At 30.4% G+C, this 14365-nt stretch overlaps 1 protein-coding gene across 2 annotated transcripts in view; it reads left to right on the forward strand.

Moving 5' to 3' along the window:
* The window catches only part of vg (transcription factor vestigial), a 402494-nt gene that overhangs the window by 273283 nt on the left and 114846 nt on the right, over positions 1 to 14365 (forward strand). For both annotated transcript variants that reach the window (XM_075376853.1, XM_075376854.1), the window contains exon 4: positions 4014 to 4194. In XM_075376853.1, coding sequence (XP_075232968.1) covers positions 4014 to 4194 — 181 coding nt within the window. The remainder of the gene's footprint in view (positions 1 to 4013; positions 4195 to 14365) is intronic.

Genomic DNA, 14365 nt, shown 5'->3' on the forward strand with positions numbered 1-14365 from the left:
ATTTTATGTACTTTTCATTTTAAAAAAATGTGTATATGTAATTTAATAGGCGTGTGGACACCACAAGACTTCTTTTAAAGAAGTCTTGTGGTGACCACAACAGATTTTTTTTTTTTGTTATGAAAGAGCGGGCATCAATAGCTATGGTCAATAGCCCAGTGGAAATTGGTAGCGTATGAAAAGATGCGGTACCTGACCGGGATTCGAACCCGGGACCTCCGTACAAAATACCGAGACGCTACCTATTCAGTCAAGAAAACCAGCGCTTTAAAAATTATTAAATGATCTAATGAATCTTTAATATTTCAAATAATTATTTCAACTTAGATCTTTAATTAAAATAGTTTGATTTTCTCAACTCTCGTCAAAATGAAATTCAAAATTGAATTATATTAAAATTTATTATCTGTTAATCTAATTTTAATTGTGGTATCTATCTCTCTTAATGATTGTTTTTCAACAATTTAAAAAAAGTTAAAATTGAAACAATTCTACTCAATCATAAGTTTAAATGAAATTATAGATATTGAGTGAAATATTAGAGGTATACAAATTGATCCTGGATTCTAAAATGCTTTGTATATACGCGTACTTATTGCATTTTTACTGATATAAATACATCTTTTGATGTTTTTAATATCATAAGGGACGAGTACTGACTGAGTTAACGATAGAGTTTACGCGTAAAAAACGAATCCTGTATAAAATTCTTTCAGATCAATATCCTTTTTTTTTTGCGGAAAGACCTATGGTATTAAGACAGTATTCTTGGGTAATCTGAACCATACGCTATGATATAATTCTTCCTATACCTCTGAAAGACCACGGTTCGAGTCCAATAAATGTTTTACTTATTACTTCTATGGATATTTGAATATCTCTGTTATCAGTCTTCTTTAATCTTTGGGGTTTGATTTATGGTCCTTTTAGAAATTATCGTATTAAGTCTAGATAAAATTATTGCCGAAATTTATTGGATTTACAGTTTAATTCGAAACTCTCCAAAAAGATAAAATGTTAATTAAATAAATAATTAATATCGTTTTCATTTCTTTATAAATTTACTAATTTAATTTTTATAAAGTTACTTCAATTAATTTCGCTTTGAATCATTTTCTATTCTAGATTTACATTATTAAATAATTGGGATAAAATATCTAAATAATATTAAGATAAAATGACAGGTGTGAGAGTTGGTAAAACTGAAAGGCGCCAGAGGATCACAGGGTATTTAGGAATAATCCGTGACACGAGAGATGTTATCATAAAACCACAGGCCACCGGGCTAGTCTCATCTAACTTATAACTATATTATAATTAATACAATATTAATGCTATACTAATACGTATAACTGGTTCTTACATTCACCTCAATGAACAAACAAAATCTATCGACTTAATCTTGAACAGGTGTGCCAACCTTGACTAAAATTAACTAAAACTATTTCTTTTTTCTATTGTAGCATACTTTAATATTGTAGATTTTTTAAGGATTTATACTAACTGTATTGCTTCTTTATTATTTATTTATATAAGCGATAAAAAAAACATTTATTTAATTTATTGCATAATTATTATATCGATTTTATTTGATAAAAAACAACTACTGGATAAAAATACATCATTATTTCCTCATATGGTATTATCATTTAATCTTAAATAATAATTTATTACATCCCCACGATTTGGACCAGTAATTAATTTATTATTCTTATTAGATAAAACATTAGTTTTGATGTAAAAAAACACAATATTTCCAAATAAATTAGCTAAATGTGGGCAAACAGAAGTAATAATTTACGAAAAATTAAATTTCGCACGCAAACATATCTAAAAAGCTTTTGTATAATTAAAATTCTGAAGATTCTCCAACTTCCCGTAGATAATAAATATAAAAATTTTAAATAAAAAACCAAAGGTGATTTTTTTTTTTACTTTTTTACGAATGGTGTATCATTTGTCAACCTCGTATGAATGAATCCAAAGAATAGTGTACGAGGTGTGTGAGAAAAGTAATGAGATTGGTAACACTGCAAGCAATCTGGCAACGCTGTGTCTACCGGTCTGTGCTGGACCGGTTTGTTTATCCCTCCCGCATGCTCAGTACGAGTTTCAACTCCGTTTAGCCAACACATTATTTTTGACAGTGCCATCAGTGAAGTTGTGTTTTTGTTATGTGTTACGAAAATGGAGCATCGGAATTTAGAGCAGCGTTGTGCAATCAAGTTTTGTGTTAAACATGGGGAATCCGTGAGTGTGACCTTTGAAAAGTTGAAACTGGCCTATGGGGCCAGAATTAATGAGGCAAAAATCAAAGAAGGAATATTTGTTTGATCATAGACACGTAAATTAATGAAGAATTCAAATTTGAAAGGAATTGAATAAATCTGAGAAAGCAGAAAAACTTCAAAATATTGTTAAATGATTCCTGGTCAAAATAAGGATGAAAACCTATGTAGAATTGGTAAATGAACTTCTTGAAAATTATAAAAAGAAAAAACGGATGCAATATATCTCTGAAAAAATACATCTTGCATTCACATATGGACTTTTTATCACCTAACGGCCCGGTGTTAAGTATGTGATGACCATGCTGAAAACGTTCAACAATCTTGGGAGATGATGCTCTGAGCGTACGCAATATTACGAATGGTTTTTACGATTTAAAAGTGGTCGTCAGTCAATTGAAGATGACTCTCGACCAGAAAGGTCTTCGACTTAAACTGATGAAATCTGCGGTCAACGGTCTGGTGCGTGCAAATCGTCGATTGAATGTCAGAGAACTTGCAGAAGAGATTAACATCTCGATTGGACCATACCTTGACATTTTGACTGAAAAAATCGAACGTGCATCGAGTTCAAGCAAAGTTTGTTCCTCGTTTGATGACCGAAGAACAGAAAGAATATTGAGTGGAGTTTGTCGGCAACTTCTTGAACAAGCCGTTGACGATGAAACAGTCATGCAACGGATGATAACGGGAGACGAAAGCTGACTTTACGGCTACGACATTCGAGACAAAAGTTCAATGATCACAAAGGATAGGTAAACGATCTCCACGCCCCAAGAAAACATGTCAGTCTTGATCCAATATCAAAGTGACGCTCTCTGTTGTTTTTCGATTTAATGGAATTATGCCTTTTGAATTCTTGCCTCAAAGTGAAATAGTGAACCGAGGGTAATATCAAGGTGTTTTACAACAGTTACGTGAAAAACTCCAACGTGCAATAAAAGAAAAGACGTGCAAAAAAAGACCGGAGTTGTGGCGAAACAACTCATGGTCTTTCACCACGACAATGCGCCCGCACACATTCTACTTCATCAGTTTTATTCCAATAATCAGATGCATGACTTCCGTCAGCCTCCCTACTCGCCAGACCTGGCTCCTTGCAATTTTTTCTTATTTTCGAAAATAAAGTCAGTGATAAAAGGACGACGTTTTGAGAGTATTGATAACATTAAAGCAAATTTATCACGGACCTTAAAGGCCATTTCAAATGAAGCTATCATTTGAAAAGGCCTGAAAGATCATTAAGTTCAAGTCCTGCTTCGCGAAGTGAAAACACCACTGGAAAAAGTTAGTGAATAGGGAAGGGGAGTACTTTGAAGGGAACAAGGACCAATAATCTTTAAAATTAATAATAAAGATTAAAAAAATAAAGTCCCGTTATTTTCTAAACAGAGCTCGTATCTTATTGAAATTTTCATAATATTTTATATTTCCGCTAGGATTATCATAATTGATTTGAGTGATATTTTCTGACCTTCTTAGTATTGTTACTCCAACATTCATAACTAACGCGTTTCGGAATACCTCCATTCTCAAAAAGTGAGAAAACCCTTGAGGGTGCTAAAAATAGTTTTGAGAATGAGGGTACTCCGATAAGCGTTGACTATAAATACTGGAGTGACAATGTTAGGAAGGTAAAAAATAACACTCAAATCAAACACCTTATTGAATTCATTAGCAGAAAGTAAGAATATTTAAGATATATATGTATACTATTTTTTACAGAATCATCGCCTATGTCAGCCAGAAATTTCCCCCCATCATTTTGGAATAGTAACTATCAAGGAAGCAGTGGTAGTGTACCATCGCACCACGGAGATCTGTACGGAGAACCGGTTTACCACAACGTGCCGAGTGCCAGCACGGACCCCTGGCATCACCCGCATTACCAGTATACCCACCACAGGTAAATTTTTTTTTATGTTATTATTTTAAGCATTACTCAAAGACTGCTAGTTTTCTGAGATGAAAACAAAAAATTAAACTTTGCACGCAAACATCTGAAAAGTTTCTATATAATTAAAATTCTGAAGTTTCTCCATTTTTCTCTGGATAATACATCCAAAAAGTTAAAAAAGAAATAAAAACCAAAGGTGAAATGAAAGGTTTTTTTTTTACCTTTATGCGAATGGTTTTCATCACGATCCAAACTCTGCGAAATTTCTTGACAGAAATTCATGTGAGCAGTCAAATCAACATCTTTTAATTCCTGAACAGTTTAAATTTTACAGGGGTATTTTATAGTTTTTATAGGGGTTTGAATTTTATAGAGGAAAACTTAAGTCCTTATATAAGATTCGGCAGATAAATGGATCACGGATATTCAATGCTAATTAATATTTCATTGCAGATCGTTTTGTATAGCTTATTATGGCAGTTCGAATTCTATCAATGTTTTCAAGTAAAAAAAGATATTTCTTCTCTTAGCTGGAACGGATATTGTCTTTTAAAGTAATTACAGATCTTTTAAAAAATATTTTCTTTACATACTACTATTTAATATTTATCTGGTTAGTATTTTATTTTTTAAAGAGGAATATTTATTTAGAACATCCTTTGATATTTTTATTTGATTTTAGGCGATATTTTTCATTTATTAAAAATATTTAGGTTAAAAGTATTGCAAATAGAATAGTATACTTCCAAAATTAATCACCTTACATAATTATCAAAATAAAATGTCTGATTACAGATGTCAGATGCATCGAGAATTTGTTGATGATGGTAAATATTTTAAAAGGATAATTTTATTCGAACTTATTGTTTTAGCGTCTATCTGAATAAATCTTGTAAAGTAAGATATTTTGAATAAGTAAAAGGTTTTCCAAAAACATTAATTTTCAGAACAAGATATCCAACTTAAAAGATGTAGCTGGATATTTTTCAGCAATGTAATTAGTACATTTTCTTTTTTTTTTAATAAGGATGCCCTGAATCTCAGTACCTCCTCAATAATCACTGAGACTACAAATCAAAGAAGTGAATGCGCTAATTGTATATCGCATACAAAATATTTCATCTAAATGCGAAAATAGCACTGTCTATAATTGACTGCTAAAATGAAGGGGAAGGAACACCCAATTTATTAATAGAAAAACATCAAAACGAAATACAATTTTTAAAAATCTCCATTAATTCAGATATAATTATTTTCTTACAGCATTAATAAAAGAGTCATTGTAAATGCAATATTTCTGACAAATTCTACTTAATAAAATAATATAAAGAACGCTCGAGAATTTTTAGCGTAAAAAGAAATATATATGTAATGATCATTTCGATAATTAAAAAATCCAATCAGCAGTTATAAAAGAAAAAGTTAGAATAAACAAAAAAAGTAAAAAAAAGTTACAACAATTATAAAGTTATATAAAAAATATACTAAATTTATAAAAACAGAAAATAAATAATCCTAGACTGGACTTTGAATAGCTCTAGCTAAAAAGTAAAGTAAAGTGAATAAAAGGATGGGAAGTTAGTCTACATCATGTAAATAGAGAATTTAAATTTAGAGGTTCTACAAAAAATTTGTACCAACAACAAAAATTGTTTTAAAATTAAAATTTTTATCTAAAACCTTCTCACTAATTTATTTAAAATACAATTAAAACATTTTCTTTTACGAAAACAGTATACCTCTGTCGATGATTTTTTTAAATACTTGGACTTTCTTTAGAAGACTAGTAGGCTATTTGCGTATTTCTCTCGGTTCGATTACCCTTTAGTCCATCTACTGAAGACCTTGACTTTTCGAAGAAAAAATTACGGTATTATTTTGGTCGAATGGTAGGATTGGAGGAAAGAAGAATTTCCTTTACATTTTGAGGTATGAGAAATACGAAAATACCATTTACTTAGATTAGGGTTTCTTTATATATTTATAAGCCTTTGTATAAAGTACTGTGGCTCAAATATTTCCAAAACTATTATATCAATTTCCTTTCAATTAAGATGCACTGTAGTAGTGTGTCTTAGGTTGTGCATGTGAAAATTTGATGAAGATTGGTAGAGTCGTTCTTGAATAACGCTTAATTTAAGATAGAAAAAATCTGACGGAGGATAAAATTTGAGCGGGGGACGGCTTTAACTGCGTAAAGCCGCGTTCCGGGAAAGTCCTACAAGTGTGGGTTGTTATTGATGCACAGCTTATACACACACACACAACTTAATTTAAAATATTTATCATTTTATTTAAATATAATATTTTTTCGTTTATTTAACTTAATGATTCTAACTAAAGCGCGCGCGCATACCGTATTTAATTCGCGCGGATGTTGTGGTACTAGCGGCGACGTTCGGCACTGACTCAACTAATGTAATTTCACAACTTACATAGAACAAATTTGGCTTGTGCGGTCGGCAGCTGATGTAGCCGCGAGGCTTAACGCACCAGGTACCGAGTTGACCAAGCGATAGAGTTCGAAACCCAGCTAGACCGACTTACTTTTTTACACTATAAATATTATTCATTTATTTAATTCTACCGCGCACCTGTGATGTCACAACACATAAGACGAATACAACAGCATTTTTAGTGGTGGAGGTGCGATTCTGCAAAAACCTTTTGCCAATATTGTTATTTTTTAATTGTTAACAAATGTTCCTAAGAAAAATATGACTTTCATTTGGCGAAATATCGAGATGCTGAGGGTGACCTTGGTCTATAGTCTCACCCTCTTGACCTTTTAAGCTGAAAATTTAATGGCATCTATGCCCCATATATTGAAGAAATCGGACCAAGTTTGGTTAAAATCAGTTCAGTAGTTCTTAATATATAAGGTGATTTAGAGGCCGAAACCAACACAAACACGTACATACGAACATCAACATCCTGTTTTTTGTATTCCTTAGGTGTTAAAACGTAAAATCGCATATGCCTTAATTGAGTAGATTACAGTAATTTTCCTTCTAACGCTATAGCGCTATCTAGACGGGAAAATATTAAAACCAAATTAAATTAACGAAAGTTCGATCTTCTTGCTTGGAACTGCGCAAATTTTTTTTTACGTTAAAATTTGTTTTTACCTTTATAATTTATCTTATATTTATATGGCCTGTATAATCTATTTTTATGTTACAATCAAAGTAAAGATTTATTTATTTAAATAAATTCTAAACAATGTATATAAATCAGTAATATATACAAATTTTTAATTTTTTCAGTTTTTATTTAACTTTATTAATAAAGAAATTTTCTAAAAAAATTGCTTTGCAAGAGTATTTTTTTGTTTATTTTCCTTTATAACTACTAATGATGATTACTTGGTTATTGCAATGCGTGTTTAGTTCAGCGATTTTATTTTTACGTAAACAATTCTTAAGGCATCTCTAATTATTAATCTAATAACTGTGGATTCTATTTTTAAATGATTTTGGAATTCTTTTGTGATATTATCCTATTTAAACAGTATATAACTTTGTGAATAAAAAAAGAAATGTTTAGATTTAGTAGGTTTTTGTCTGAAATAGAATTGAAATATATGCTGGGCGTTAAAGTATTTAGACATATCTTTAATTTCAATAACAGTTACAATAATAACAGTGCAGGTGTCTGATAAAAAAAAATAATAATAATAATAAACAAACAAAAAAACAAAGAATTAACATAACGCATAGAAATGCATCTGCCAATGGTAATGTTTTTGGTGTGTATGTGCGTAATATAATAAAATATTACGGCGATGGCAATCTTATTCATAAGAGTTGCCGCTCTCCCTAAGTCGGGACCGTGTGCCGCGCGCAGGTTTACATGCATGTTGTCTGCTGTTCCAATTTCGCACAACTTCCGTTGTTAGGCCATTCCAGTTGGTCTACCCTAAACAAATATAGAATGAATACAAATGCCTCGCTTCCGAAAACGTGTTTTGTGTATCAATTACTGTTCCAATGACGGCTACCGCTTAAAACCGTCCTGTCATGTCTATGTAAAAACAACAATTTAACAATGCCCGTTTATCGAATTCTATCATACTTTCAACACACTGTTAACGTTTAAAAAAAAACTTTATCTAAATTACAATGCATATTCAAATTATTCGTGTACTACGAGTATAGTTGTTTATATATTTATTTATTTGTTATTTTTTATAACACCCATCAGTTTAAAAGTCATAATACAATTAAAAAAAAACACCTGTAATTCAAATCTTGTGGAAGATCATTATAAAAGCGATAGTTTCACATCAATTTGTTCTAATACTGTTTCCTATTAAAGTATTTTTAAATTATCCATTCCATTATAAAACAAAAAATGCAATAAATTAAATCTATAAATAAATAGTAGTTTGGAGTATCAATCTATACAAATAAATTAGAGATATTAAAAAAAAATTATTTCCAAGTCTTCTATCATAAATAATACCTTTATTTATTTGGTCGGACCAAAAATAATACATTTTTGATAACTTTAAAAATAGTAATTTTATTAATTTTATCTGTTAATATAAATTCAGCTTTGAAAATATTTTGATAATTTTTTAAAAATTTAAATAAAGCTTATGGCCTGAAAATTTTGTATGAAAAACGGAAATAATAACCATGGATTCCCTCTGTATAAGCAAAATCAAAGTTAACGATAAAGAAATTAAAACAATTGAACAATTTAAATACTTAGGTGAAATCATTCACTGCAGATTGAAGGAAAAACAGTCATAACAAAACAGAATAACTAAAATTAAAAAGAACAAAAAGTCTAACTTAGCCAACATACAATTAAAAATGTCTCAATAAATCCAAAATTCACCATTATAATACAGTAGTTCTTCCGGTGCCGCTTTATGCTTGTGAGAATCTTTCAGAATAAGAATGAAAGTAAGAAGGACCAATTACTTAAAACAGAAAGGCGAATTATCAGAACTTGTTTAAATAAAAGTTATCAAAAGGATGGAGTCTGGCGAATTGTCACAAATGAAACAGTCTACAAACAAGTCGACCCGATTCTCAGTACAATGAAATAACGGATTTTTCCACGTATTAAGAATGCCTGAGGACCGAATTCTAAAAAAAAACTAATCATAAGGAATATTAACAAAAAACCTGTGGAAAATATGTTGGAGAAATCCAGAGATCTTCAAGAAATTGGCTTGAGGGTTGAGGACGCCTGTGAATGAAAATCAACTACGCACTTCAAAACAATAGATTCGACGTTAAAAAATTAGAAAGACATAAAAAAGTGGAGGTCACAGATGAAGTCAGGAAGCAACGATCCGATAGGATGAACAAATACAGGGAAAATCGGAAGGCCAGATTAATACAGAAATTCAAGAGGAACTGAAATATGGATGACTAAAGTGATCCAATGTGGCCTCAAAAGTAAAAAAAAATCAAAAAGCTTATGAAAATTTCTTAAATTAACTTATTTTAAGTGCCATAAAATTTATCAATATATTTTACTTCTTCGTAGTGCATAACATTTACTGAATGACATTTATAAGAAAAAAAAGTTAATTTAACCTTAAATAAATTTAAAACAAAAAATAAAAAATAAAAAAAAAAAAACAACTTGTTCTAAGTTTAATAGCATTACAAATATTTTTAAAACGGTCATGATAAAACAGGTGTTTTCTTATCAACTTGTTTTAAGTTTATTTTACATTACAAATATTTTGGTACTTGTTTGTTATCGCACCACCACTTTTTTTGATGCAACTTCATTTTCAAAAAACAACGTATTAAACGATAAATATGCGTGTTAGCGATTGAAACGAACGTAGGCTGTATTTTTTTTTTAGATTATGTTGACTCCGTGTACTGACAAATCGTACGTATATATCATAACCTACGCTTGCTTCTCTCGCTAACCTCGTCTAATTAACGTTAAATATGTATATTATATACAACTTATTAATAGTATAACTTTATTCTTATCGCACCACCACTTTTTTGGTGATAAATGAGTAAAAATAAGTTTTTCAAATAATATTACGTAGGAATTACATCATTTTTGTATGTTTCCCAGCCAAGAAATATTATTATAATAATTATACGATAGAAATGAAAGCCTTTGCTTTGGAAAACGTATTAGTGTATTGTTTAAGTTGTTATCAAAGAAAATAGACAGTTGTTTATCTGTCAATAGGCAGTTTAGACATCATGAAAATATGAAATTTACCAATTACCGAAAAAAATACAATTTCATTTTTATAAGAAAAAAGTCTTTTGGCGATATTCCGTAAATATAATAAAAAAGTACACTATGACATAATTTTAAACATCAACGTTTCCCCTGCATGAAAAGAGATTGTAAAATATATATATATTTACGCAAAGTTCGAAGGAAATCGGTTACCATTCGTAAAAATCGTTAGATTTATATATTGTTGTTGCTATGAATTTACAACAGCAAAATGGTGTAAACGTAAGTTAGAAGTAGGATAAAACACTACAATCGACTGGAACAATATGAGAGTTTATGAGTTTATGTTCAGGGTATTCAAAATACAGATCATTCAAAAGTCGGAGGAAGAGGAATGACAGTAGAAATTGATGAAAGTTTATTTATAAAAAAGAAAAACAATGCTGTCAGAGTATTACCGCAGCAGTGCCTTTTTGGTGGCATTTGCTTGATGGTCTATCGTGACTTCTATTCAATGGTTTTATATAAAGCTAGACTTTGGAACTGAGTTTTCACCGAGTAAGACTTTTCTTCAGGAAAACTTAGTCTTTTTTCAAGCGAATCTTTTTAGTTTTTGTGGAAATGTATTTTATTCAGACTATATTTCAGTTGGTAATTACCAAATTGTTGATCAATAATGTACTGTTTCCATCCTCGGTAAAATTACTCGGGGACTTCCGACAGATTTTAATCAAGGTAAATCCTTTTTTCCCTGGATTTAACCGTAAAGAGTAAACATTGCGTTCAAATCTACTATCCTTGGAGAAATTCAAGTAAAAATGAATTTATTTTAGTTAATTATCATCGTCTTGAGTATGATTACTTTTACTTTCCTGTCTAGCGCTATAGCTTTAAAAGGGAAAGTATTGTAATCGGTCCAGTTTGGGGATACGCGGTTTTCACCGGATCTTGACGTTTTGACACCTAAGGAACCAAAAACCCCAAAAACCGGATGGAAATTTTCCGGATGTTCGTATCTAGGTGTATGTGTTCGGTGTCGCACTCTAAATCACCTTATATCTACAGAACTACTCGACCGAGTTTGATCAAACTTGGTTTTATTACTTCTATATATAAAGCATTGATGCCATTACATTTTCAACTTAAAAGGTCAAGGGGGTGAGGCTGTAGAACAAGGTCACCCTCAGGATCTCGAGATTTAATTTAATTAAGGTTTAATTTTTCTTAGGCACTTTTGTTAACAATTAAAAAATAATAATATTTGCAAAAAAAATTGTAAAATCGTACCCCCACCCCAAAAAATGCAATAAATTAACTAGTGCCTAAGTAGTTATGTGCGTCATTAGTATTTCCTTTCAGCACAAGAAGCGCTAATGTAGTACTGACGTACAGCTGCTATAGTCGTCTTTCTTTTTCGTTTAGCCTCTGGAACCACCGTAAGGTATTACTTCAGAGAACGAGCTGTATGAACGTAAATGAAATGTAATCTTTTTTCGTCTCAGGTCGAACATTCCTGAGATGTGTGGTTAAAAAACAAATGAGTGGTAGAATTAAATAAATGAATATTATTTAAAGTGTAAAAAGTATATAAAGTGGCCGCTAATACCGCCACACTCGTGCGAATAAAAGACGGTATGCGTGCGCGCTTTAGTTAATTTGTTAATTAAATTAACAGAAAATATTATATTTAAATAAAATGATAAATATTTTACATTGAATTGTGTATGTAAGCCGTGAAAAAGGCCGCGTGACGGGAAAGTCATACAAATTTGTTGTCAGCTTTTTTAAGAATGAAATTAGAGATAAATATCTTGTTAATATCGGAAAAAAACAATCAAAACACTTGTACTATAGAAATTAACTATAAAATATATCAACTTAGTTGATATAGCTTTAACATAATTTTGATTAGCTTTAACATAAGTCAAAAGTGTTTTTAACTAAATATTTATTTCACATTTAGTTTGTAAATGATTATTGATTGTGTCAAAATTGTAAATAACTTTATTTGTTTATGTTTTATGGAGATTAATATTTTTCAAGGTCTTTCAACCATTAATATATTAAAAAAAGTAAATATTTGTAGCGAAATTAGTAGAAAACAATAGAAAATACACCATATGAATTATGAACACGTATAAAAAAATATGCATATTTTATATATAGTCCAACCTTTTTTTTTAATCATGCGGTCCATATGATAGAATTAACAAATTTAGATGGAACCGGAGTGGATTTTTTAACTGTTATAAATTGCAGTACAGGACTTTAACAAAGTGGGAACTGGTTATAAGCCTTCTCCTTCAACAGCCACTGGTCAATGATTCTTCATCAGGATCTCTCTTTATCCTCTCTCTCAATCTTTCCTTGTTACACTTATTCTCTCTCTCTCTCTCTTTCTTTCGTTTTATTTCTTATTGACTGAACTTTCTCAAACCCTTTCAATGTTTTCAGATATATACTTCGAAAAAAATCAATTTAAAATTAAGTGTTATTTATCGAAACAAAAAAAAACTTAAACTACATCTACTAAAAAAAAAAGAATATAAATTCATCATTAATTTGGAATTTAAATTCTTTGTATTTAAATTAACAAAATGTTATTACTTTGGATTCCAGGATTTATTTATCATATTTAAAACTGATAAAAACAGTGTTAATTTTTTTTACGTTTTTATAAATTGACATCTACAAAAAATATACGTAAAAATTTACTTAATATTTAATTCGACCAACCCACCGGTTTTATCTAGTGGTTAACTCGTCTTTGCAAATCACTTGTTAAACAATTTTTTGGGCGTTAAAGGTCTAAGGTTCAAATCCTAGTAAAGGTTAATTGCTTTTAAACGGATTTGAATACTAGTCAGTGGATTCCTGTATAATTTGGTGGCTGGGGTTCAATTAAACACATATCTCAGGAATGGCGGCCTGTGTCTGTACACGACTACACCACATTTATTATGTCATACAAATGATCCTCATTAAGACAAGAAGGAGGGTTGCATATTGTTCACTAGTTCAACAAATTGCAAGATACACATTAGGAATAATAAAAAAATAATTATCTAATTCGTATATCAAATTTTTTTTATACGAGTATATATAAAAAATTAATACACATCCACACACCCAGACCCACACACACACACACACACACACACAGAGAGAGAGAGAGAGAGAGAGAGAGAGAAAGAGTGGGAGAGAGTTTTCTGGGACGTATTCGACGAACTTCAGGAACCAATTCAGGACACCGAAATGAGCAAAAACGTTCATACCGACATAAGTCCTATTTTGCTTTGTTTTCCTTCTGATCGCAATTTTGTGATTTTCAAAAAAAAATTATTTCTCAGGAACGGGTAAACCTGCATTAATTAAATCTGGCAAATCTAACAATAGTATCTTATTCTACAAGTAAAAAAATTCGAAAACGTATCCTTAAAAACTTTCAAAATGGCTGCCATCTTAATTTTTTAAATCTTCAATATCTTTGTAATTATTTGTTTAATAAAATTTTTACTTATTACAAATTTTTTAAGAACTTTATTTTGAACAAAATGACATCTCATTCGTAAAAATCCGTTGAAAAACCATCGAGCTATTGCAGACAATTAACCCGGCAGTACACTTTCGCAACATAATGCAAGATTACAATTTTTTGTCTGTTTATATTTCCTTCAATAAATGTAATAAAAATTATTAATAAAAAATAATATTAGTAAATTAATACAAATTATCAGTTTGAATTACAGTGCGCAGGCTACTGCCCGGTTAATTGTCTGCAATAACTCCATTGTTTGTCAACAGAATTCAATGCGGGACTTTCAATGTAACAGGTAAGCATGGAATCACTTATATCACTAACGCGATCTATATACACCCTTTATTATTCAAAGAATGTTTCCACTAATTTTAGTAAAATTGTATTTTTATACGTAGGCCGATAATAGAATTAAATTTTTTAATTTTCTTAAAAAAAAGTCAGTTTACAGCCCTAGTTTTATAT

The sequence above is a fragment of the Lycorma delicatula genome, chromosome 10 (genome assembly GCF_047948215.1).
Source record: "Lycorma delicatula isolate Av1 chromosome 10, ASM4794821v1, whole genome shotgun sequence".
Lineage (NCBI taxonomy): Eukaryota > Metazoa > Arthropoda > Insecta > Hemiptera > Fulgoridae > Lycorma > Lycorma delicatula.